Here is a 25,279-nt window from a genome sequence, read left to right as displayed (position 1 = left end):
AAGGGGCATATAAGTTTCAAACCCTTTGCATGCCACCAGAACAGATTGAAACCAATGCTGGAGCTGTCATAGTTACTGTGATACCCAGCCAAAAGAAAAAAAGAAGGAGATCCCAATTAGAGATGCACGAATACTAAAGCAGGCCAAAATTAAAAAAAAAAGAATCTCTTACACGTGCTAGGGTATGGAACAAGAAACAGAACTCTTGGAGGAGTTTTTGTCCGACTAAGGCTCCCACAAGAAAATTTCATTTATTATTTCTTTATTTTGGAAACTTAAAGAAAGGTTAAAATTTCACTACTTATCTATAAAAAACCACTAGCTGGATTTTTGATTAGAGTCTTCAAAACGGAAAAGAAAATCATTTAAAAATATACAAAAAATATAAGACATTCATGTGTCATGACAATGGTTTGTGAACCAGCATTTTAAGTTTTGGCCTCTCCTCAATCCATCACCACAGCAGGGTTGTATGCTTTTAGAGGGATCAAAAATTTAAAAAAAAAAATAATAGCTAGTAGATCACGTGTTATAAAGTTAGTCAATATGGATTTTTTGTTGGAGTTCATTCCATCACTCATTAAATTCCCCCAAAAAAATAATTCACAATGCATAAAAAAGAAAAAGTATCATGAGTAAATTAATGCATAAAAAATTATGCACAAGTAAATTATATTTTAAAAAAAAGGAGGCCAAAAAATTTCTATTTCTTGTTTCTTTTGGAAATTTTTCAAAAATCACTACTAATTTATTTTCTTTTGCACATAAAAAATTTCAACCTTATATCTAGTGCTGTGATTATCAAAAATAATATAAAACTAAAAAAGAAAAACTTTGTTGCTATTTCATCCTTCAATTGAATTGTCCATCCATACATAGGCAATCAAAGCAATTGAAAGGGTTAGTATTGCATTTTTCTCCCATTATTCTTTGATTATTCATTTTTTCTTATAATAAGAATGTTTGAGGTATTGTAGGTATAAATTGGAAGTAACTGAAGACTGAAACTTGATTGCTACAAGTAGGAGCAGATGTTTTTCAGATGTATTATGTGAATGCTTAAAATATTAGTAGAGATTCTTGTTATTTGCATTTTAGTATATAGACATCCTATTATTTTGTCTTGAACCTTGAATTTTTTAGTTTTATATATATATATATATATAATTTTTATGTTTACAGTTCTCATTCTATAGATCTAGAAGTTAAATAATATAGATCTATTTTATGTATCACCAGATTTATTAATAGAACATATCAACAAATATCAATAATTTAATTAGATTTATTCAATATTTAAAGAAATTAAATAAATAATTGATATATATATAGTTTAATATTTAGATTTATATAAGTGTTAAATATTTAACAGATTATTAATATTTAATAAGCATTAATGTTTAATATTAAAAGATGTTAATTCAATATTTGAGTTTTATAAAAAGAATATGTATTTATGAACTCTTCAAAAAGTGCACAAAAACATATTTCACAATGCATAACAAAGAAAAAAAAACCATGGTTAAATTAGCAGACAAAGAAAATCACACATGAGTATATTATAATGAAAATAGGAGGCCAAAAAACTTGTATTTCTTATTTTTTTGGAAACTTTAAAAAGAAATTGCTAATTATTTATCTCTCTGCACATAAAAATTTTGACCTTACATTTAGTGTCACACTGATTAAAAGTTGTAAGAAATAAAAAAAAAAGTCTCTATTTCCTCTTACAATTAAAGTGCTAGTCTGTAATAATTTATCGAAGTTGGAAGGGTTAGTATTGCATTTTTCCCATTATTCCTTTGATTATTCATTTTTCTTATAATTTTAATATTTGAAGTGCTGTCGGTATAAACAAGAAGTAACTGAAGATTGGAATTTGATTGCTATAGCTAGGAGCAGATTTTGCCACTAGTACTATGTGAATGCTCACAATATTAATAGATATTCCTATTATTCATATATTAATATTTTGTTATTTACATATTCTATTATTTTATTTTAATTTTGAATTTTTTGGTTCACAATTGTAAATATTACCTTTATATTTTATCTCTGATCTGAGTTGGTTTTTTTCTTTTTTCTTGAACACCCATGCATTCTCTTTTTCTTTCAATCTGCTGGCTTAGTAGGCTTTGGGTTATCCTTTTCTTGTTAGAGCAATCTCATACTAAATATCCCACTTCACCAAATAAAAGGTATGCTCTAAACTTCTTAAGACTAGGTCCATGATGACTTTTGTCACAGTATCCACAGATCATAGATTCCTTTTTATTTGAGTTATTTCTTGAATCTTTCTGTCAGTTATTTGAAGTTTCTACTAGTCTTAGCCTCTTTCCATCTCTCCTATCCTATTCTGATTTTTTTATCTCATATTTTATTTTCAAAGATTGTTCTAACACATCATTGCAATGATTAAAAATATGAGAAATAAATGAGACCGAATCCTACATCTCAGACCTTGCTCCAATCCAATATCTTTGCTTCTTTCGGACTTTATGAAGTAGGAGCAGAAGTGGCCTAACTTATTAAATTTTTTTTGTGTACTCTAGTATCATTATGTCATCTTTCTACTACAAAGTCAAAAACTCATTCTCCTTTATTAATCTCATTGATTTAGGAAAATATTGATCATAAAATATTTTCTTAAACTTCTCTCACATCAAATGGACATCAATAATCCCATATGCGGCTTGTATCATAGTCCATCAAAACACAATATTTTCTTTTAACAAAGATATAATTAGCATGATCTTCACATCCTTAAAATATTGTACTGCATCAAACATTTTCTTTATTTCTCAAATCCAGATCTCTATGGTTAGAGGATCAACTCCACTCTCAAATGGCAAGTTGAGCTTCTTAAACCTCTTATAGTATGAGTCCAAAGATTGTATGAGATGAGTGACTAGTGTTTGTTGTTGCTGAAGAAGCTGGGTCACCATCTGGTATACTCCAATAATGTTTGCACTAGTAAGTGCACTTGGAGCCTATTCAACTGATTGGTTGACATATCCTCTTGTGGCCACTCTTGCTCCTCTCTTCCTAGCTGTAAAATTTGCCAAGACTTTATATTTTCTATTGCTCATTGCCACTTATCAAAAATACTAACATTAGTTAATTTCCACAATCAAGTAACAGTATGTTAGGAGATTTTATCTACTCTTATTCAACTAAATGTGACCTAACAACACCTAACTACTCACTATTAGATTTTAAGTTTTGCCTATGATCAAATGATGACATAAAATATCACGCTCTAAATCTAGGACATAATACAATCATGTTATTGAGAGATACAACCTATGATAACACAGAGCCAACAATCGTAATATCAAATAAAATAAAAGGTCCAAAGCCATCATCCATCAAATAATTGAATAAAACCTACTTTAGGGTACCTGAATCCAAATTTAAATATCAAAACCCATAACCTCACATTCATAAAGTCACCAACTACAAATTTATAGTGAATTAAAGAACTAAAATGCTACAAAATTGCCAAATTTGCTAGTACGAATTCTAAACTGAGCCATTCTTTATTCCTAGTGGTCCTATTTATTTGGAAAAATAAAAGAAAAATACTGAGATGTGAGCTTCATAATTTAATAAGTAATAACTTACACTACATTACCGAATCAAGCACAAATTTTTTCATGAATAATATATCATCTAAAAAAATAATAAAGATTATAAAAATAAAATATTTTATAGTACAGTATGATGAGACAAGTCATAGAGCTAATTATAATGGATGCCTAAGTCATCAATATTTCATACATATGGTTCGTAGTATATATTGCGTAAAATCAGAAATTGATTTTTTTGCCATTCAACTAAATCATTGTTCAAAGCATTGCTCATGGTTACTTGTGCTAAGGTCATTTTATCCCCATGACAGGTATATATGTTTTGTAATTGACAAAATATCATGCTTCATATGTCAATTTTATACTCATTGGTAGGGCCGTATTTTATATGAAACTGACTTCGGATGTCGATCTTCTATAATTCTAGAGATTTATATTTAGCAATCTGAGAGCCTTTAAAATATTTGTATCTTTTTTTTTTTAAACATACATAAAAGTAGATATAACCTTTCTGGATATTGGGGTAAGGTTGCATGCACCTCTTCAAACCCAACACCGGCAGCAGTGGATGCCCCTTTCTTAAATTATTTTATTTTGTAGATCAAAACATATTTTGTGGAGTACTAGAGTAGGAAAGTGGATGATCTGGGGGATTTAAGGATTCAATAAAATACTTGTGATAGCCCAGCCAAAGCCCAAACGAACAAAAAAAAAAAAAAGAAAAACAAGGGAGAAGACTCCCAAAGGGAGTATTCTTCCTCCTCTCGCTAGCTCCCAATCGAAGTCGGAGATGAGCTCCCTCCGGTCCTATTTAAGGAGGAGATCCCTCCTCTCTCCTTTCTACCGAAAATTTTAAGTTCAATCGGCGGCAATCGTCGGAAAATCCACCATGGAAGACCGTCCCTGTGCCGTCCAATTTCTCGTCGGAAAAGCTTCGCCGGCAACGGAGGTAAGCCCCCTCCCCTTCCTCTCTTCTCTCCCCTCCTTCCCGTGCCGATGTGCATGCTCGTCGGCGATCGGAGTCGCCGGATTTTGTTGCGGAAGAACCTTCCTTTTTGCCATTTTTCCGTCGTCGGTGGTCACCGCCGACCACCGGTTTTGGCCTCCTCTTGCCGTCGGGTCGCCTCTCCTCCCGCCGACGGCCATCCCATGCTGGTTGCGCCGTCGGTCGGAACATCATCGAGGGGACCTCACGGTCCTCTGTTTTGGCCCAAAAGAAATCCACGGGAAAGAAGAAAAGAAGAAGAAGAAGAAGGAAAAGAAAAAAAGAAAAAGAAAAGAAGAAGAAGGAAAAGAAAAGAAAAAGAAAAGAAAAAGAAGAAAAAGAAAAGAAAAAGGAAAAGGAAAAAAGAAAGAAAGAAAGAAGAAAAATAAAATAATAATAATAATATAATAATAATAAATAGGATTTTCTCCTCTCTCTTCCGTGAAGAAAAAGAAAAAAAAAGAGAGAAAAAAGAAAAGAAAAAAAATTATTAAATTAATTAATAAATAATGATATAAATAATAAAATATGAGAAAGAGAGTTTCTCTCTCTTTCCTCTCTCCCTTCAACTTGAACTAGTATTTTCTCTCTCTAGAATTGGACTTTCTCTCTCTAGAATCCTCTCTCTAGATTATTTCTCTCTCCTAAGATTTCTAAAATTTTGAAAAGAATGATGATGAATTTAAATGATCTTCGTGATAGATTTTTGATCTGTGATCGTCGGATGGTATACCGACATCCACTTTGATCAGATCAGATATTTTTGGATTTTATTTCTCATGATTTTATTGAATTGTCCATATGATAATCTTAACATGATTTGATCTAATCGATCGAATTTGTTGAATCATATTTTCTGAAGAATTCAAGATGAGTTTTCTCTCTCTAGAATTTTCTCTCTCTAAAATATTCTCTCTCTTGATTGATTTCTCTCTAAAAAGATTAGTGAATGAAGAAATTTCTTTTAATAATTCTGATCTGATTCTAATGAAGAACCATGATCCATGATTGTCAGACAGCGTACTGGCACCCACCTTAATCAGACCATGAATCTTTAGATTTGATCATCCATGATTCCGATCTAGCCATAACTTGATTTGATCATGTTGATTTCACCACTTGAGATATTGGATCAATCGTAATGTTGGATTGTGTCACCTGATCAATTTGAATTGTACCTCATGAATTCTCTCTCTCCTCTGATTTGCTCTCTCCACTTGATTTTATAAAATCGATGAAGAAATCTCGGTCCTATCACTTCGAATCCGATTTGATCTGATAGTCAAATCTTGGATCGTTTAGGTCCTAATTAGATTTTGATTAGATGAAATTAGATGATCGGACCCAGTCTAAATCGTTGAAATATGGTATTCGTATTCTTTCTAATTATTGAAATTGATTCTGTATAGGATTGTGGATGTTTGATCATAGGATATCGCGATATGATCTACGAACAGAATTTTTGGAAGAAAATTTATAGAATTATGTGGATTTATTGGAATGCGTTCGAGGTAAGTAATGTTTCACTTTTTCTAGATTTATCGGCAAATTATAATGTATTTTTCTGACATGATTTGTAAAACGATGCATGAATTGGATGAATAGTATTTTGTTATGAAAATATCTTATTTGAAATGTTATGATGAAGCATGATTGAACATATTGATTTCATGATGCATTATATTGATTGATTTCGATACTACATGTTTATATGTTTTATTATCGAAATTAGAATATGAAAGCATGATTTATGAAGAATTATGATATAAGAAATATTATGAATTGACAACCTGACTATGTAAAGGACCCTGCCAATGGGGGCATATACGTTGGCAATTGATTGTCCTGAGGGTTTATGTCGCCAGCGAGACCAGCGATATGTCGTCAGAGAGACTAGCGACAAACTGCCAGAGAGACCAGCGATTCCGAAGGACTTTGCTGCCAGATGATTCGCAGCTTACCGCAAGCAGATACGCGGTATTATGACCCTGCCACAGGGAAAATGTGGTCATAGCTCATGGTTGACGAAAAGAATTGAAAAACAAAAGAAATTGAAATCTGGAAAGAAACTTGAATTTTCGAAAAAAAAAAGAAATGAATTTGGCATGAATTATATTGCATAATTGAAATTGATTTCGAATTAATGAACTATATATGCTTATTTTCTATAAATGATTATTTACTTATATGTCTGATGAAATCTGTTGAGAAGTGATCATTGCTTACTGGACTGTCTAGCTCATTACCTTCTATTTTACTGTTTTTACAGATGTTGAGGAATTAAGATGATACAAGATATGAATGGAAGAGTGATCAGAAGCAGAATCCTTATACTTTTATTTTAGATTGAAAGTCTTATTGAATTTGGTGTAAGACCTATGAATCATTGTTGAATTTATTAAGATATTAAAGAAGAAATTTAGATCGTTATATTTTGGATTTAAATTATTGACTAATTATTCTGCTGTTGTTTTAGGATAGTATGATAAGATGCCTTGCATGTTTATGGGAAGAGTTTTCTATGAGTATGCGGCGGTTGCCATGACCCTCGATTCAAAATCTCGGATCGGGGGCATGACAATACTGGAAAAGATAATGCTACGTAAATTGGACCTCAATGCATGAGCAAATCGAGAAATTATGATATTGGCAACCACCGTTCTCCAAAGTGTATGCTTCTCCACTAAACTGAATTGCCAAGACAATTTGCCCCAAGCAGAACAATTAAGGGGGATATGCTCCTTCGGAAAGAAATTTGCAGGTTAACTCACCTCTATTTTTGTCCTCCAAAACTAGCTGAAGCCTTTGAAAGCAACGCTATATGATGTTAATGGTTTACCGGTGCATGATCATTCTTTTCGATATTTGTGCTATCAATTTTAAGAAATGTATTTGTTGGTCATCTTAATGTCTTGAGTGTAATTTGGCTTGCCACCGTCAGCATCTCACTCAATGAATGGTAATAGTTCTTTGTTCTTCATAATGGTCATAAGTGGCAGCAGTCTTTTGTAAGAATATTTCACCTACCGCTTACAATTAAAAAAATAAATAAATTCCAGTTCAGCTGTATAATGGTTGCACATTGCCGTTGGTTTGTCAACTAGTTATGTATTTTTTTTGGGTAGAAAACTAGTTATGTATTTGAACAGAAATATTCTTGTTGTAGGTATCTATAGTAGTTACTTTCTGTTCCTCTGAGTTGTAAAATTACACTTAAATGGACTGAATAAGGCTCCTTCGTCCCTTTGCATTTTATCATGCTTAACAGAAAATTGATCACATTTGAATTATTGACCTGAAGCAGTGAAAATAAGAACATTAATGAACTATATTAATTTAGTTTTCAACTTTTTTGAAATTTCAGCTTGTGAGGGGTTGTAAATTTCAGTTTGTTGTCCTCCATTGTTTCTACTGAGGACTTGGTTCTTCTAGTCAATTCAGATTGATTATATATGTTTGTTACTGAAACTAGGTTTAAGTGAGATTTTTCAGCTTTGCTCAAGGGTTTTATCTGTAGAATATACCTGTTTCCTGGCCGTGGAGTAGCAAAGTGAAGGCGTTATTCATCAGGAATCTGCAATAGTTGAAATCCCAACACCATTTGAGTATTGGAAGGATCGGACACTTAAAGAGTTGTGGCCGCACCCAGCACCATTTGAGTATCTTTGATCAAATTCATCGTACAAGGCAGTAAAGATTAAACGATTTTGCTCATGTCCATTACAACTTGTGTTTTATGGAGCGACAATTAAAGAGAACTACTGATGACTTCATATCTCTTGACAGTGGCATGCTAGAGAGCTTCCTAGATAGTTTGGTTGTGGAGTCTGAGAAGCCATCTTTGCAAGAAGATGAGGTACCAGTTATATTTATCTTTTACCTTTTGGTGTGCTTATTTTTCGCTCTTGGTTATCAACTGAAGCAATTTGCTCTCTTTTGAATATAGGATATTCTTTATAATGAGGCGGAACAAGCACAGGCATATCAAAATGAGGTGAATGAGAATAAAGATTCAGATATAGTGTCAAGGAAAGCTCATACAGAAATTGCAGCATTAACTAAAATAGTACAGCCATCAGAGGTTCATCCTGCCACTATGGGTGCTGCAACTGATGAAGATGATGCTGATCTTGATTTCCTGGATGATGATTGGAATGATTAGCTGATATATCTGGCTACTGATGAAGATGATGCTGATCTTGATTTCCTGGATGATGATTGGAGTGAGTAGCTGATATATCTGGCTCATTACTTCTAAATAGAAAAGGAGCTTCACGGTAACCAGTTATTGGTTGTGAATTAATTGTCATAGAAGAGGAGCTTCCAGGAACCAGTTATCGCTTGTTTTAATTGTTCCGCAAACAAGTCCACTCATGTAATTTTGCCATGTAATTTGTGAGTAGAAAGGTTAACATATCCATCAAAATGAATTAAGTATCTCTTCTTGTCACTGTTGTTCGTGTCTTCTTCTAGTTTAGATGGTTAATTTGGAGATACTGCAGCATCTTCTTTGCATGCTTCACCAAAAAAAAATCGAGCATATAGGGAGCATCTATTAAACCCAACTTTCATAGTATGTTTGCTGTACGTTGAAGAAAAAGATTACTGACATATCCACGGATTTGATTTCCACCGCATATATCCGTGGCCGGCAGAAAGTTTTGGTTGGTAGGTTTCCTTCATTGATTCCTCCACATCCGGAAGGGTTTTATAGTGATGAATAGAGGTTTCTTGGGGCTCTTCCCCCACTTGTGATCGCTCGCAGGGGCCTCCCCTGCATCCAAGCATTGGTTTGAGTGAAGGGGTTCTAGTTCTAGTTTCTGTAGAAGTAATCTATGGATGGAAAATTTTTGTACACCATGTGTGGTGTAGAAAAAATGTACCATGGCATCTGATTGGGCCACATAACCATCGCTTTTCAACACGCATTTAATGTCCATAATTTCATTTTTTCGTTTGAAATTTTGAATGACGAAAATATTCCTCTCTTTTTAAAAAATTTATGACATTTTGTGTTAATATTATAACATCCTATATTGATATTATGACTTCTTGCACAGAATATAATAAAAAGAAAAGAACATTTTTATTATTGAAAATTTTATAAAATTTTTAAATGATGAAAATATTTTTACCAAAATTATGATATCGTATGAAAAAAATTATGACATCCAGTCATAATTTAAACAAAAAATGTCATAATATCCATACAGGATATTATAATTTTTTTAGAAGGAGATGGATATTTTTGACATTCAAAATTTCAAATAAAAAAATAGAACCGTAGATATTAAATGTATGTTGAAAAACAATGATTACGTGACCCAATCTAATGCCACGGTATATTTTTTTCTACACCGTGCTCTGTGTACAAAGAATTTCCCATCCTTCGGATTTGCTTGGTTTTAGAGAGAGAAAGAGAAAGATATAGAAGATGCGGGAAGGGAAGGCATTGATCCAAGGAGCAGCTGCAAGCCATGTCCTGTGCCCCTCAGGCCCTGGACCTCTTTGATGTCCTCGACTATAAGAACATCGCCGCCCAGATCAAAAAGGTCTCTTTCTCTTTCTCCCCCTCCCATCAACTTGTTTTCTTTTTACAGAAAATTAAAAAATATGCGACCTTGCTGATTCAACTCCAGTTCCTGTCTTCCTCTGTTCTTCCTCACAACTTGCATCCTGGATTAGTATTACCACGTTATCATGTTGGTGGCTATGAAGCAGGAGTTTTTTACTGGAGTTATCGGCCTAATTCTTCCTTTAATATGATTTGGCTGTTGCACACTTTGTTTGGGTTCTGGATGAAGATTATCAGAATTTCCATTGGCATATCCTGCCTTAATTCCAAATAAGGGCAGCCTTGGATTCATTTGAATTGAGTTTCTCCATGTTTGCTTCGTTTTATGTTCAGCCTTTCCCTTGTCATGCATATTCCAGTTTGCCAAACAGAAGAGAGTATAAAACAGAAGAAGCAAACAAGAAAGACATGGAAGAAAAGGGACTCAAACAGGGCACTGAAGCAGAGAAAGAAGAGAACCTTCCTGACACCAAATCATGCCCTTGCTGAGATCAAGAGGAACATAAGGTGCCCAATCTATAAATCCACCGCTGCATTCCTGAACGTCTGAGCTAGGAAGCACAGATATGATACCGAACATAAGTATGATACGATATAGAGATATTATAAATTTTTAAAAATATAGGATACGATATGATTGAGATATGATATATTAAAAAATATATAATTAATATAATATTAATATAAATATATAAATACTTAAGATAAATTTAAAATATAAATATAAATCACAATTCAAAAGCATCTATGTTTGAAAAGTAAACATCATTAATGTATAATCATTACAAGCAAAAATCTTAAAAGATTAACATAAAAATATCAATGCTTCAATATCCAGCTGTATCCCAATCATATCCAACACCAAAAAAAATTAAAAAAGAGAGAAAAAATAGTCGGACATGCGGTGAGAATGTATTGCACCGTGTCTCCCCTGTGTTTCTATATCGGAAATGCATCCAATACGGGTACGGTAGCTATTTTATCATATCCGTACTTCCTAGCATCTAAGTCACGGGATCGCTTCTCTTATGAAAAATCCTTGTATTTTTTGTTCATTCCATGAATTCCAATAAATGGTCGAGACTAACTGATCCCCCCCCTCTCCTGAAGCATCTCTTTTGATTCTCTTGGATCTCCATGACATCCACAAGAAAAGCAGGGAAGGAGGATGATCTCTAATCTTCACGGACAAATCTGGACCACAAACCAAATGCTCTTGCTATAAGAACAAGGCAGGACCAAATGGCTCCCTGACTCATCAGCTACACCACAGAGGGAACATAAGTAAGAAACCTGCCATCCCTTGCTTGTCAGAACATCTACTGCAATCAATTTTTGAACGCCAACCAACAAGAGGTTTTGATTTTTTCAGGTGCATGCACTTCCCACATGGCACCATACTATGGGCAGAGAGCACTACCACTGCCAATGAAATGATAAAAGGATCTCATTGGGTATGTTCGGTCTGCTTGCATCTCCATAATGGGTTTGTTCCTCACACCTTCAGGATGCACTGAGTGCAGCATATCATATAAGCTTTCAATCTCCTTTGTTTTGCTTAGAGGCAGTTGCAACACGATCGATAATTCCCATCTCAGAGACCTCCACCTCATTAGTGAAGCCACAGATATATTAGGTTTCGCAACAACTAAATACAGAAGGTCACAGTTCTGCAAGCTCCCTAGTTGGAGTGCATGTCTCTGCATATGCGAAACCACATGTATCATGGATGCCATACTCTAGTATTATAAGATCATAAAGCGGAGCAGTTACATTTGGAAAATCATAGGGTATATAGAATCCTAGGGATTTAGATTTAGTTAAAAAAAAACTCCAGAGTTCATACAAACATCCAATGCAACTAACATAAGAATAACACAACTGTAACGAATTTGTGAACCACTCCTTGCATAACTCCCAGCATTGCACCAAGAAAGTCTTCACTTCAAATCCATTCTTGAGGAGGTAATTCTAGATTGACGGCAATAGCCTCTCACATTGCCTAAAGCTCCTTGTCTGCCTACTGAAAATGGAAGACTGCAGAATTAGAACCACAGGTATGACACCTTCATTGGTTTCTCTTTCTATTTATGTGATTATCTTTGTATCTCACTAATTATGTGCTTCTACTCAAAATAAGCAGCTAGAGAAATTTTCCCTTTTTAGTCATAAGAAAACAACCAGAAAACTTCACAAGAAGAAAAAGAAAAAGGAAAAAAAACAGCTAGAGAAACATTGAAGGGCTTCCTAGGAAGTCAGGATAAGGGCATGGAGACTAGAATTTCATTGTCAAGAAGCAATATCTGGGAGACACAAACTTTAGACCATATCTTATACATTTATTTATATTTTTTCTTTTTGAGAGAGAAAAGATATTCATTTTTATCATTTACATTGTTGGAGCCTTCCATTTATTTTTGCTTAGTTGCATGACTATTTATACCTTTTTTTCCTGAGACTTGTAGAGGCTAACTCCCTACTTTTTCTACCCCATACTGCCCTGGGGCTGACTCCAACCAGAATTAAACTCCTGACTTCTTGCCCAAATGCCAAGAATGATGCTATCTGCCCAAGTGCTCGTGATCCTTCAAAATTGTCTTTGCTCCTCTTCTTACCATGCTATTTTCAATTTTTTCTTATGCGCCTTGGAACTATTTATGCAGATACTCAAACAGTGTTCCTTAATAGATAAATCTACATATCCAACAGTGCACACAATTCATGTTATTCTACAATTTAACATCCATCTATTTCAACATTTTTTCCCCAAGAGATGCTCACCTTATTTGCCTTTTATCCCGTGGTATAGGACATGAAGCATCAAGTCCTATTTTAGTTATGACCCTCCTGCTCAAATGTAGTGACCGTATCTGATATTTTGGTAACCAAAAATTGAGACCATGCTATACAAATAGCCAGTTAGCTAAATCAGTTGGCTATATATACAATCTTTTATTTGACCACATGTTTATATCCTCTTATGTTTATTTCTGGTGATTGCTTGCACATTGTTCTGCTTAAACATCATAGAGTATATGAAAAGCTGGATCCTTATATTATCAAAATAAGTTTTTTTGATCACATCTTGCATCTCAGCTACAGCTACTAGGAAAGATTTGGATTGAGCTCTAAATCTGAAAATATAGTAGTTTGAGCAAGTGCTTAACAGAATTCAGTAGACTCTATTGTTTAGGGGAAAAAAATTAGTAGTATTCTTGATGTGTTAGGTCCAATTACATAACATGTTTAAAGGTCAAGTCGAAGATAAAATTATGAAATGGCTAAAAGGGCAATAAGTTCTTTCGCTTATCTCCTTACCATCAATGGACAAGTTTTGCTAAGTCTACCTGTCCTTCAAAAATGGGATCTTATTTCTATAAATTGTTCTGAAAGTAAAAGGACTTCTTCTTACAAACAGAATGCCTCATCCAATCAACTTGAGATCTGATAAGCAACTGAGGTACTAGCTTCATGGCATCTATGTAACCATGATAGGAAGAGTGGTGCATCTCAATATGTTCTAAGAAGAATATAAATGCTCCAGAATGGGACCCCATAAGTATACATCTTGCATGTTTATAAAAGAAGCAGAACAATCACACCATGTCCTCCCTAGGACAGAATGATCTGCAAGAATCACTAGGTGGGGTAATGGAAAACATTCATCAGTGACATTCCATCTAGAATATAATTGGCATTGCATCTTTTTCCAAGTCAATGTGGGCATCATATATCTCTCTTTGTATCTTGCTTTTCATGGATTTTGGAGAGGGCAATAGTCCTTGGCATCAATCTTATTTTCTATTCTTAATCTAAGTTCTTTCTGTGCGCAAGGAATCTTGAAGAGTGGCTCACTACTTACATAAGTTTAGTTAATATAAATGTAAGAGAAGTCTCACCTTGATCAAACTTGGTTATTTAGGTATCCTAAAGCTGGGCAGAAAGAAAGAGATCAAGGCACACACATGACGAGTTGACTCCTAGAATATCAGACATCCTAAGATCCATATTTGTAAAACGTATACTTGTAGATGCATGTTAAAAAGATTTTGACATGTCCTAACTTCCTGTAGCTTTGGTTATTGTCTGTAACCTGGCAAGATCATGTCATAATCATCCTAACCATCAAACCTTTTTCCAAGTATTTTGAGTCAACGGTATGGATTCTCATTCATCAAGTATTCTTATTTAGGGTGATCTTTAATGTTATTCAAAGTTTTTCTATATCCTATTAATTGAACTCAAGTATTACCCCTAATTGAGAATCCTTACCATGGTTGTACAATGTTCTTAAAGCTCATGAAACTCAGCAAATCAAAATATCATATCCCATTATTGATTGTTAGATTCTATCACTTATCATGAACAACTAGCTGCTCAAATTGGATTAGGTGCATGCGGTGTTTTAAACTTCTAATAGTTCCATATGAATGGATTCAAAAGAATGCTTAACATTTCGAGTCTTTATATAAGCATGTAAAAGTCAAGGGCCATGCATATGCTTGTATATGTGTAATGACCAGAAAAATAGATTGCTTGTGTTATCATCAATTTGCAAGCTACAAAACACAGCAAGTAGTCATTGGAAGCTGCTAGTCTTTTTTTATAAACCTTATTTTTCAACAAACTGCCACAATAGTTGAGACATCACACCTGAAGATACTTGTGGCCTGAACCCACTTCATTATAGCTGCTACCTGGTAACATCATTTAGGAATTGGTGCGAAGATCATTTTCCATAAAATTTAAGAATAATTAATGCCAACATGATGCTAATAAACAAACAATCAAGTTGGACAAGAAAGTGAAAAACTAATTTTGTATTTGACATATTATATATTCTAGGAAGATGACAGCAATTTGGTTAACGATGACAAGGATTTAGATATCGGTGCCCTTACCCTTGCCAGAGAGCTACTGGCACAGTGTGTATGCCATGCCAGCACATGTTCAATCCTGCATCAAAGCAAAAAAGAATAAAAAAATTAAAAATTCTGTCTTAGTTAGAAAATTAAAAACAGATTTAATAGTGCTGCACCAATTCATACCAATGGTTCTGAATTGTTATGCATCGGGGACTGTGAGCTGCCACCGGAAGGGAGCCCAAGCTGCAGGAATTGACCCATGTTACAGTCAATTGCATCATCAAACATAGGAGATACAACACTATTGTCATGGTCAATATATGTCATGATAGCATCTGATCGCCCAGCAATAGACTTGAATGGCTGAGAATCTGGAAAAGCAATGACTAAATCCTGTTGCTGAGGACAGATCACAGGGGGCTCAGCTACTGACAGCTGCCATGGCCTTGAAGGACCTGGGTCTGTAATGGATGTAGCACATGGTCAGATGGAGCTACTTAATCCCATAGGCTCTATCTATGCGGTTAGATGATTAACCATCATGGAATGGGAGATTGGATACTTATCATATAATGGGTTCTTGTCATGATTGCAATCATTGTCTTCCATCTTATAATTCATCATTGCCACAAGCTCCTTATCTACTAACTGGAAAAGTAAGATTACAGAATTAGAACCATAGGTATGAGCCGGTCTAGCCCTTCATGGGTTTCTTTTTCTTGTTATGTGCTTATCTCTATATCTCGCTAATTATATACTCTAACTCAAAATGAGCAGCTAGAGAAATTCTCTCCTTCCGGTTGTAGGAAAACAACCACAAAAAAGAAGAAGGAATAAAAAGCTTCACACAGGGGAAAAGCCTTTTTTTTTTGAAAAAAAAAGGTTATAAAAACATTGAAGGGCTGCCTAGGAACTAAGGAAAAATGTATTAAGACTAGACTTCCAACTTCAAGAAGCAATATCCTAGAGACAAGCCTTAGAGTAGGGCTGAAAACAGGTTGGATATAATTTGACTGTATTCATACATTGTATATGTGTGTCATATCCAGCCTTCCCACACACCACCCCCCCTCCCCCAACCAAAAAAAAAAAAAAAGAAAAGGTTTGTTTGTGTTATCATCAATGTGCAAATATAAGACACAACAGGTAGCAATGAAAGCTACAAGTCCTTTTTATAAACCTTAGTTCTCAACAAACACAACCACAACAACGGAAAAGGCATTGCTGAAATGCTTCTGGTCTGAACCCACTATATTACTGTTGATTATTTGCAAACCACTCCCTTTGCAGGTGCTACCAATTAAGATCATTCAGGAATTGATGCCAGGATCATTTCCCCAAAAAATAAAAAAGAATTAATGTCGGGATAGTGCCAACAAATAAAGAATCAAGTTGGCCAAGAAACTATTTTTTTGTTTAACAAATTATACATTCAACAAAGATGAAAGCAATCAAACTTCGTTAATATTGACTGAGGATTTAAATACAGTGCCCATATCCATGCCAAACACCTGCTACCACAGTAAGTGTATGCCCCATGCTACGGCATGTTCAATTTTGTATCGGAGCAAAAAAGAAACATAAAAACTTGATTTTTTTTATTAGTTAATAAAAAACTAGAAATATCTTTTAGGGTTGTGCCAATCTATACTGATGGTTCTACATTGTTATTTATCAAAGACTGCAAGCTGCAACCGAAAGGGAGCCCAAACTGTAGGAATTGACCCATGTTGCAATCAGTTGCATCACCAAATATTGGAGATACAGCACTGTTATCTGTCTGCTGGAAAAGTAAGATTGTAGAATTAGAACCATAGGTATGAGCCCTTCATGGGTTTCTCCTTCTAGTTATGTGCTTATCTCTGCATCTCACTAATTATATGCTCTTACTTCAAATAAGCAGCTAGAGAAATTTCTAACAACTAGAAAAAAAAACTACAAATAAGAGAATATTAAAAAAAAGAAAGTTAGAGAAACATTGAAAGGCTGCCCAGAAAGTCAGGAAAAGAGTATTGAGATTAGAAGTTCATCTTCAAGAAACAATATCCCAAACACATATGCCTGAGAGTAGGCTGAAAATAGGTCAGATATAATCTGATTGCAACCATTTCTGTATCCAAATCGGATCAGATTCAGATTAGAAATTTGATATCTAATCAGATCCAGATCTGAATTCGGATATGTATTTATAGATACTGATTTTATATATTTTTCCAATCTAGATCCAAGTACCAGGTAAAAAATATAATAAAATAATAAAATAGATCGTATAGCCCAGAATTTAAGCCAACATTCTGTGGTTTGAATGGCAAGCCTTCAACCACCAGTGTACAACGTCATTATTGCTTTATATAAGTATTTTTTTTTTATTTATCCTTAAGTATCATTTGATGTATGTTGGCGTAAAAATTGTTTTCCCTTTGATAAAAAAGGAATATATTTTATTTGATTCTTTATGATATTTTCAAAGCTTTCTTATTTGAAATATCTATATTAATAACTTCTATATATTTTTTATATGTCTGTATAATTTTTCTTACAAGCTTTTTAAAAATAGATAGTTCATGATCTAGACCCTTAACAAGGTTGGTCTTTGTGCAGGTTTAATAATCATGCCTTAAATTCTTTGGTACTTGTAAATTGTGTGTAATCTATAGGTGAATTTCATTCCAATCTTTTATGATTATATAAATTAGTATTACTTTTTGTCCTTGAGTTCTGCTAAAAGTTCGATTTATATCAAAATAGTATCTGACATATATTTATATTAAGATATCAAAATATGGATACAAATAATATTCGACATATATCCATGTCCATTTAGAATGACTATAGGTACATTTAACTTGAAAAGTATATCCATGTCCATTTAAAAAAAATATGGATACCAATGTTGAAATCCATTTAATATCCATATTCGTATACATATTCATTGAAAAATATGGGTATAAATATGGATATATCAGTATCCGATCTATATCCTATTCATTTTCAGCCCTACCTTACAGGCTATCTTATACATGTATTTTTTCTTTTTTAAGAGAAGATAGTCATTTTGATCTTTTACATCATTGGATCCTCCCATTTATTTTTGCTAAGATGCCATCATTATTTAATATTTTTTTCAATTCTAGGAGGGCCTACTCCCCACCTTTCCTAACATATACCTACCCCCATCTTGGGGGATGACTCCAACTGAAATCAAACCCTTGACCTCTAACCCAAGTTGCAAGATGTGATGCCATCCAAGCAAGTGTTTGGTCATACTATCAACTCATTGGTAGTTGATCTTTCAACATTCACCTCCTCCTCTTGTTGCCATACTATCCTCAAATTTTCATTACGCGCATCTACATTGCTTAAATAGATACTCAATGTTTCTCATTTGATAAATCTTCATACCCAACACTTCATGCAATGCAGGTCAAATTACTCTACAATTTAACATGCATCCATATCAACATTTTTCTCTCGAAGTGATGCTCATCTTATTTGCATTGGTTTTTTGTCCTATGGTATAAGACATGAAGCATCAATTCATATTTTGGTTACGACCTTGCTAATCAAATATGATCTATTTTTTCAGTGACTGTATCAGATAGTTGAGTAATAAAAAAAAAGTGACAATGCTATATCAAAAGGCCAGTTAGCTAAATCAGTTGGCTATGTAACCTTTTATTTGACCACATGTCATGAGTAAGTCCTCTTATCTTTATTTTTGGAGATCTTCTATAATGTTATGCTTAAACACCATAGAATATATAAAAAACTAGACTGCCTCATATTATCAAAATAAGTTTTTCCAATCACATCTTGTGTCTCAGCTATAGCAACTAGAAAATTTTGGGTTAATTTCTAAAGCCGAAAATATAGTAGTTTGAGCAAATGCTGAAAAGAACTTAGTAGTACTCTTTTACTCAGGGAAAAAAAACTAATACTATTGATCCATTAGGTCCTATTACATCACTTATTGACAGGTCAAGTTGAAGCTAATTAACTATAAAATGGCTAAAAGGGCTGTGAGTTGTTTCTCTTTTCTCGTCCATGTGAGTTGGACAAGTCTTGCTAAATCTGCTGTCCTTGAAAAATAGATTCCTACTTTTAAAAATTATTCCAAAAGAAAAGAGACTTCTTCTTGGAAATAGAATGCCTTGCCCAAATCAACTTGAAATTTGCTATGCAATTGGGGCGGTAACTCTATGGCATGTACATAACTTCGTTAGGATGAGTGGTGCATCTTGTTATGTAATAGCAAAAATATGCATATTATTACAGAATGGGGCCCAGTAAGTATACATCTTCCATGTTCAAAAGAGAAGCAACATAATGTTGCTGTTCGCCCTCATCCTTGAGGAGTCAATCATGTTCCTTAGAACAAAATGATTTGCAGGAACCATGGATGGGCTCAAGATTGGAAAACAATATCTGTGACATTCTGCCTAGAATGTAATTGGAAGCACATTTTTTTCCAATTCAAAGTTGGCATCGTATGCCCTCCTTTCTATCTTGTTTTTCATGGATTTCTGGGAAGGTAGTAATCCTTGGTATCAATGTTGATGTCTTCTTTTAAAGTAAGTTCTTTCTGTGTTTAAGGAAATCTGAAGAGTGATTTGGCACTTACGTATGTTTAGTTAATATAAGATAAGTCTCACCTCACCTAACAGTTGTTCTAGTATGCAAAATGCTGGGGAAAAAAAAAAAAGAAAAGATCAACGCACATACATGACATGTTGACACCTAGAATGTCAGTAATTCTAAGACCAATCCTAAGATCCATTCTTGGCAAATGCATACTTGTTGATGTCTGTTAACAAATTTTGATAGGTTCTAGACTCTTAGAGCATTGATTATTGTAGACATCCAGATGTCATAATCATTATAATCATCAAACCTTTTACCAACTATTTAGAGTCGGCTTTATAGATCCTCATTCATCAAGTATTCTAATTTAGGACTATCTCTGAAGTTACTCCAAGTTTCTCCATGTCCTGCCAAGCTCATGTACTGCCCATAATTTAGAATCCCATTACTGATTGGTAGATTCTGTCACTGACGATGAACAGGTAGCTGCTCAAATTGGATTAGTTGCCAGTGGTGCATGAACTACTGCTAGTTCCTCATGAATGGGTTCAAAAGAATGCTTAAAATTTTGGACCTTCATATAAGCATGTAAAAATCAAGGCGCATCCATGTCTTGTATGTGTGTAATGACCTAAAAAGACAAATTGCTTCTGTTATCATCAATTTGAAAGCTGTAAAACATAGCAAGTAGCAATCAGAAGCTACGAGTCCTTTTTATAAAACTTAGTTCTCAGCAAAACACAACCACAACAGTGGAAAAGGCATACCTAAGATGCTTTTTGCCCCGAACCCACTGTATTACTGTTGACTATTTTTAAGACCCTCTCCAATTGCAGGTTAGGTCATTTAGGAATTGATGCCAAGATCATTTCCCAAAAAATAAAAAAGAATTGATGCCAGTAAAATGCCAACAAATGAGCAATCATGTTGGACAAGAAACTGAATTTTTTATTTGACAGATAATACATTCAAGGAAGATGACAGCAATCAAACTTGGTTAATGTTGACCGAGGATTTAAATATCGGTGACAATACTCATGCCAAACACCTGCTGGCACAGTATGTCTATGTACCATGCCAGCATATGTTTTATTATTTATCGAAGCAAAAAGCAAATAAAAAAAAAACCCTAAAATTTTAATAATGGATTTAATAGGCCTGTGCTGATCCATACCAATGGTTTGGCATTGTTTTGTTCTCGGCAATGTGAGCTGCAACCAGAAGGAAGCCCAAGCTGTAGGAATTGTCCCATGTTGCAATCATCTGCGGCATCAAATGTTGAAGATACAACACTGTTAGCATGTTCAATCATCACACAATTCAACACCTGTTTCTCCTGGGTTCCATCATCAATCATTTCTTTGTTCTCTGTTTCCTCTGCAAAGACAGATAAAGAAATAGAGCAGTTGGTGCCAGTACAATTATTAATTTGGCAATTAGCCAAAATGCAAGTATAGCTCATTTAAAAGAGAACCAAAATTGCAGGCTGATAATCAGCAATTATAGCTACCCGAATGTGGAGGATAGAATTTCATCTCCAATTCTCCTGCAATCTCGGCACATGGAGGAATAAATGGCTGACAATCATCTTGTGAAAGCCGGAGTTGAGGGCATTGCTCTATTGTTAAGAATTTGGGGAAGGAAGGACGATTCAGCCCTTGCACCATTACGATTTCAGGGCAATTCCCAATCTGCAGCTCCTCAAGTGCATCTCGGTTCTGCTGCACCAACTGCAAACACCTTAGTTTCTCACAACTATCAACGACCAAGGACTTGAGCATCGATGGGAGCTGTTCATCTCTCAAGATTCGGACTCCAGGACAGTCCTTTATAACCAATCTTTGGAGAGATGTGAGCTCAAGTAGGGGCTCTAGTGGCGGGATGTACATGCAACTCCATATTGTCAGCTCTTCTAGCACAAATGCACATTTTTCCTTTAAGAATGTCCAAAAGTTACGGAAAGAAAGATGTGTTCTAGGCTGTGGCAATTCATCTGTGCTAGCAGACAACTCATCAAACCCATGCTTGATGTTCGCCCATGTGTTCGATACAGTCAGCTTGTTGCCTGAAACGACCTGGCTCGTTAATAAAAGAGAATCAGTGAACTCTGTTGGTATATGAGTTCCATACAGAAGATAAAAAACAAACAATCAGAGAACATATGATTATGTAATTCTCTGTGTAATCAATTGGAACACTTCAAATTTAGGATGGAGGGGTACCTTAATGCAGTTGATTTTTTGTATTTGGCACCAGTTTTCCAATCCAGGGCAATCAATGATACTCACATGGTTAGGCTTAGATGAGAGCTGATCTTCTGCCATGATCTGAAGTTTAGGACAATTTTGTATGGTTAATTCTCTGAGAGAAGTAAGGTTTCGCATTCCCGATAGCGATGTCAACTGCTGGTAATTCTTTATATATAGATATTCAAGACTGGATGGCAGTCCTTCCTCTGATAAGTGCCGGAGTTGAGGACAATTTCTTATGGTTAATCTTTTAAGAGAAGTGAGGTTTTGCATACCCGGCAGTGATATCAACTGTTGGCACTTTTCAATATGCAGATCCTGAAGAATGGATGGTAGTTCTTCCACTGATAAGAGCCGGAGTTGAGGACAATTGTATATTATCAGTTTTTTAAGTAAGCGGAGATTATGTAGCCTTCTAATGGATGTGAGTTTCGGGCAACCAAAAACGGACACCCTCTCAAGCATGGATTTTGGTACGGATGCATCCAATTTTCCAAGAGAGTCATGAAGGGACCTTATTTTTTCACAATCAATAATAACAATATCCTTTAGTGATGCAAAGGATGAAAGATTTTCCACCCATTCTGGAAACTTGGAACCACCATACCCCTTTATAAGCAACTTTTTGAGGTTGGCAGGAGGTTGGAGATACTCAAGCAGGGCTTCCTCACTTTTTCCATTGGCTGGGACATCCTTATTTTCCTTTAGAAAAGCTTTTCTTTTAGACGGGGTCCAATGTTGTCTGTTGTTTGCGGAAACATTCTGTCATCGTCATCCCAACATAGATACAACCGCCCAAGTTTACGCTTATATTTAAGACCAACATCCTTCGCATCCTCTATGCTGACCAAGTTCCTGAGCCCTGAGATGCAGAGATGTCCGTCGAGGTTCATCAAGTCCTTTAACACTCCCATCCCACCCTGCACACGACAACATCCATGCAATCTTTGAAGATTTGTTAGTTTTTTGATTCCAGCTGGCATATAGAGAATTCGAGTGCGCATGCTTCCTGCACGAGCAGGTAACTTTTTAAGTTCCTTGTACCCATTAAGATCCAAAGTCCGGGTGTAGCACTGGTCAGGCAGCCAATCCGAAAAATTAATTAGGAGGCGGAGGTTAGTAAGGCTTCCTATGCCACCAGGTAACTCTTTAAGTTGCTCACATAATTGAAGATCCAAAGTCTGCAGGTTGCGTAGCTGACAAACTGATTCAGGGAGCCTTTCAATAGCACATGAGCTTAGCTTAAAGTATCGTAGGTTAATAAGGTTACCTAGGTCATCTGGTAATTTTTCAAGATGATTACAACAAAGAGTCAACGTCTGTAGGTGGTAAAGGAGGCATACTGATTCAGGGAGCCTCTTCATAAATACAGATCGGATATCTAAGTGGCGGAGGTTAGTAAGGCTACCTAGGCCATATGGTAACTCTACAAGAGCATGACAATCAAGAATCAACGTCTGGAGGTGATAAAGGAGGCATACTGATTCCGGGAGCCTCTCCATAGATAAGGATTTGATATGAAAGTAGCGTAGGTGCTTCAAGTTCCTGAATAGATCTGAGGTCTCATATTTCCTTGCCCAACAAAATTCTAAACATCTTAGTAGCAGCGGAAACTTGATTATTTCATGGTTTGATGTGGGATCTGTATGCCCAAGCCATAGGAACAAGCTCCGTAAGGCCCTAAAATTATACAAATCTAGTGGTTTCACTAATTTCCGAGCATACATGCGTAAATGGCGAACCTCATCAGGAGAACAGGGTAGCTTCTTATCCACAATTGTGTAGCACTCATTTCCTGCAATTAATTTAGCTAGATCATGCATCATATCATGCATCTTGAAACAACTATGACCCCAGTAATCAAAACAGGAATCAAAGAACGATCTTCTTAGTAAGTCATTAAAACATTCATCTCCGATGTCCTCCATTTCTTTGCTACCTCGACGTGGGATGTAACCTTGCGCCATCCACAATCTGACTAAAACATCTTTGTCAAACTCATAATCCTTCGGAAACATGGAACAGTAAATGAAACAGGGTTTCAGATGTGCTGGCATGCGATTGTAGCTTAACCTAAGAGATGCCAAAGTCTCATTGTTCTTGTCTAGTTCCCATAGATCACTTTGCAAGACCTCCCTCCAACTATCTTCATCTGTCTCATGTCTTAGAACGCTTCCTATTGACTTTACAGCCAATGGTAAATTGGAACACTTCTTGACAATCTGCTTACCGATATCTGCCAAGCGTGATCGATCTTCAGATTCTCGACCAGCAAATGCATAATGCTCGAATAATGACCAAGACTCGGCTTCAGACAAGTAACCAGGATGATAAGGATGCACTGTCTGCATGATCTTGGCAACCGAATCATTCCTACAGGTCACGATAATTCTTACCGTTTCTGCTCCAACAAATGGGATTCTTAAGGACTCCCAACGGCTTTGTTGCTCATTCCAGACATCGTCGAGCACGAGCAACACTCTCTTCCCTTCACATTTTCCTTGAGAATATCTTGAAGTGTGCTTAGTTGTGTACGATCACATGAAGTTTTAGTAAGAGACTCAATTATGGACTTTGTTAGCCTTGGAACGTCAAAATCATCGGATATGCAAACCCATCCAGTCAGATTAAAATAATCTTTTACCTTGGAGTCATTGTAGACCAGCTGAGCGATGGTGGTTTTTCCCAGACCTCCCTTGCCGACAATCGGAATGACAGAGATACCATTTCCCATACCCTCAGAAAACAGCAAATCGATTACATTCTGCTTGTCATGTTCCCTTCCATAAATACTTGACTCATCCACCATGTGGCTGGTTGGTGGTGCGCACAGAGCTCCGAAACCCCGTCTCTCTCCATCTTCCTCTCTTAAACGGAGGCGTTCCCGATCCTCCGAGATCCCACCGAACCTCTTCCTGATCTCCCTGATTCTAACCCCCATGCCATCAGGAATTCAGACCTCTATGGTGGAAAGAGAACCCTTACCTCTTCCTCATCGTCCCCTTCCACTCGCTTCCTCTTGCGGGAAGCTTGGCCTTCCACATGGTCACGCAGTACCTCGTAGTGGTACTCGTCCAGCACGTCTTCTGCATCATAAGCCACTTCTTTAAGCTCCTTCAGCCAGAGCTTGACTGCTTCTTCTCGTATCTCCCTCTCCTCCGCGTCATGGAGTACCGCCTGGATCCTCTTCCATGTTCTTTCCAGCTCCTCCAGATCTTCCAAGATACTGCTGCGTGGATCCGATGATGAAGACGGCGGGACTTCCCATCTCCGAATAAAGCCCAATACTTGGCTTGCTTTTGAAAGGATGGAAGAGAAGAAAACGCTCGCCATTGCACAACCTTGGTTTCCTCTTTGCTCTGATCGGACGCGGCAAGCAAGGAAAAAGAGCTTTGGCGTTCCTCCCAAGCGAAGGGTGAGCAGGGGTCCAAGTC

At 35.8% G+C, this 25,279-nt stretch overlaps 1 protein-coding gene and 1 long non-coding RNA gene across 3 annotated transcripts; one reads left to right on the top strand and one right to left on the bottom strand.

The window, feature by feature from the left end:
• Nucleotides 1–11,090: 11,090 nt before the first annotated feature.
• LOC140853689 (uncharacterized) lies at nt 11,091–21,883 on the top strand. Of its 2 annotated transcripts, XR_012136739.1 has the most exons (3): nt 11,126–11,434; nt 11,523–20,655; nt 20,753–21,883. It is a non-coding gene; the product is annotated as an uncharacterized lncRNA (long non-coding RNA). The 2 variants fall into 2 exon arrangements; XR_012136738.1 differs by having other exon boundaries at nt 11,091–11,434; nt 11,523–21,883.
• LOC105057754 (uncharacterized) lies at nt 14,549–25,273 on the bottom strand. The gene is given in 10 exon segments (XM_073248446.1): nt 14,549–14,847; nt 15,052–15,106; nt 15,199–15,477; nt 15,583–15,663; nt 20,771–20,973; nt 21,107–21,671; nt 21,819–22,609; nt 22,612–24,339; nt 24,342–24,830; nt 24,833–25,273. Coding segments are annotated over 9 exon segments (4,488 nt in total). The 5' UTR covers nt 25,179–25,273; the 3' UTR covers nt 14,549–14,847; nt 15,052–15,100.
• Nucleotides 25,274–25,279: the final 6 nt, after the last annotated feature.

Source organism: Elaeis guineensis, chromosome 14, assembly GCF_000442705.2.
Source record: "Elaeis guineensis isolate ETL-2024a chromosome 14, EG11, whole genome shotgun sequence".
Taxonomy (NCBI): domain Eukaryota; kingdom Viridiplantae; phylum Streptophyta; class Magnoliopsida; order Arecales; family Arecaceae; genus Elaeis; species Elaeis guineensis.
This window is presented reverse-complemented; position numbering and strand designations above follow the sequence as displayed.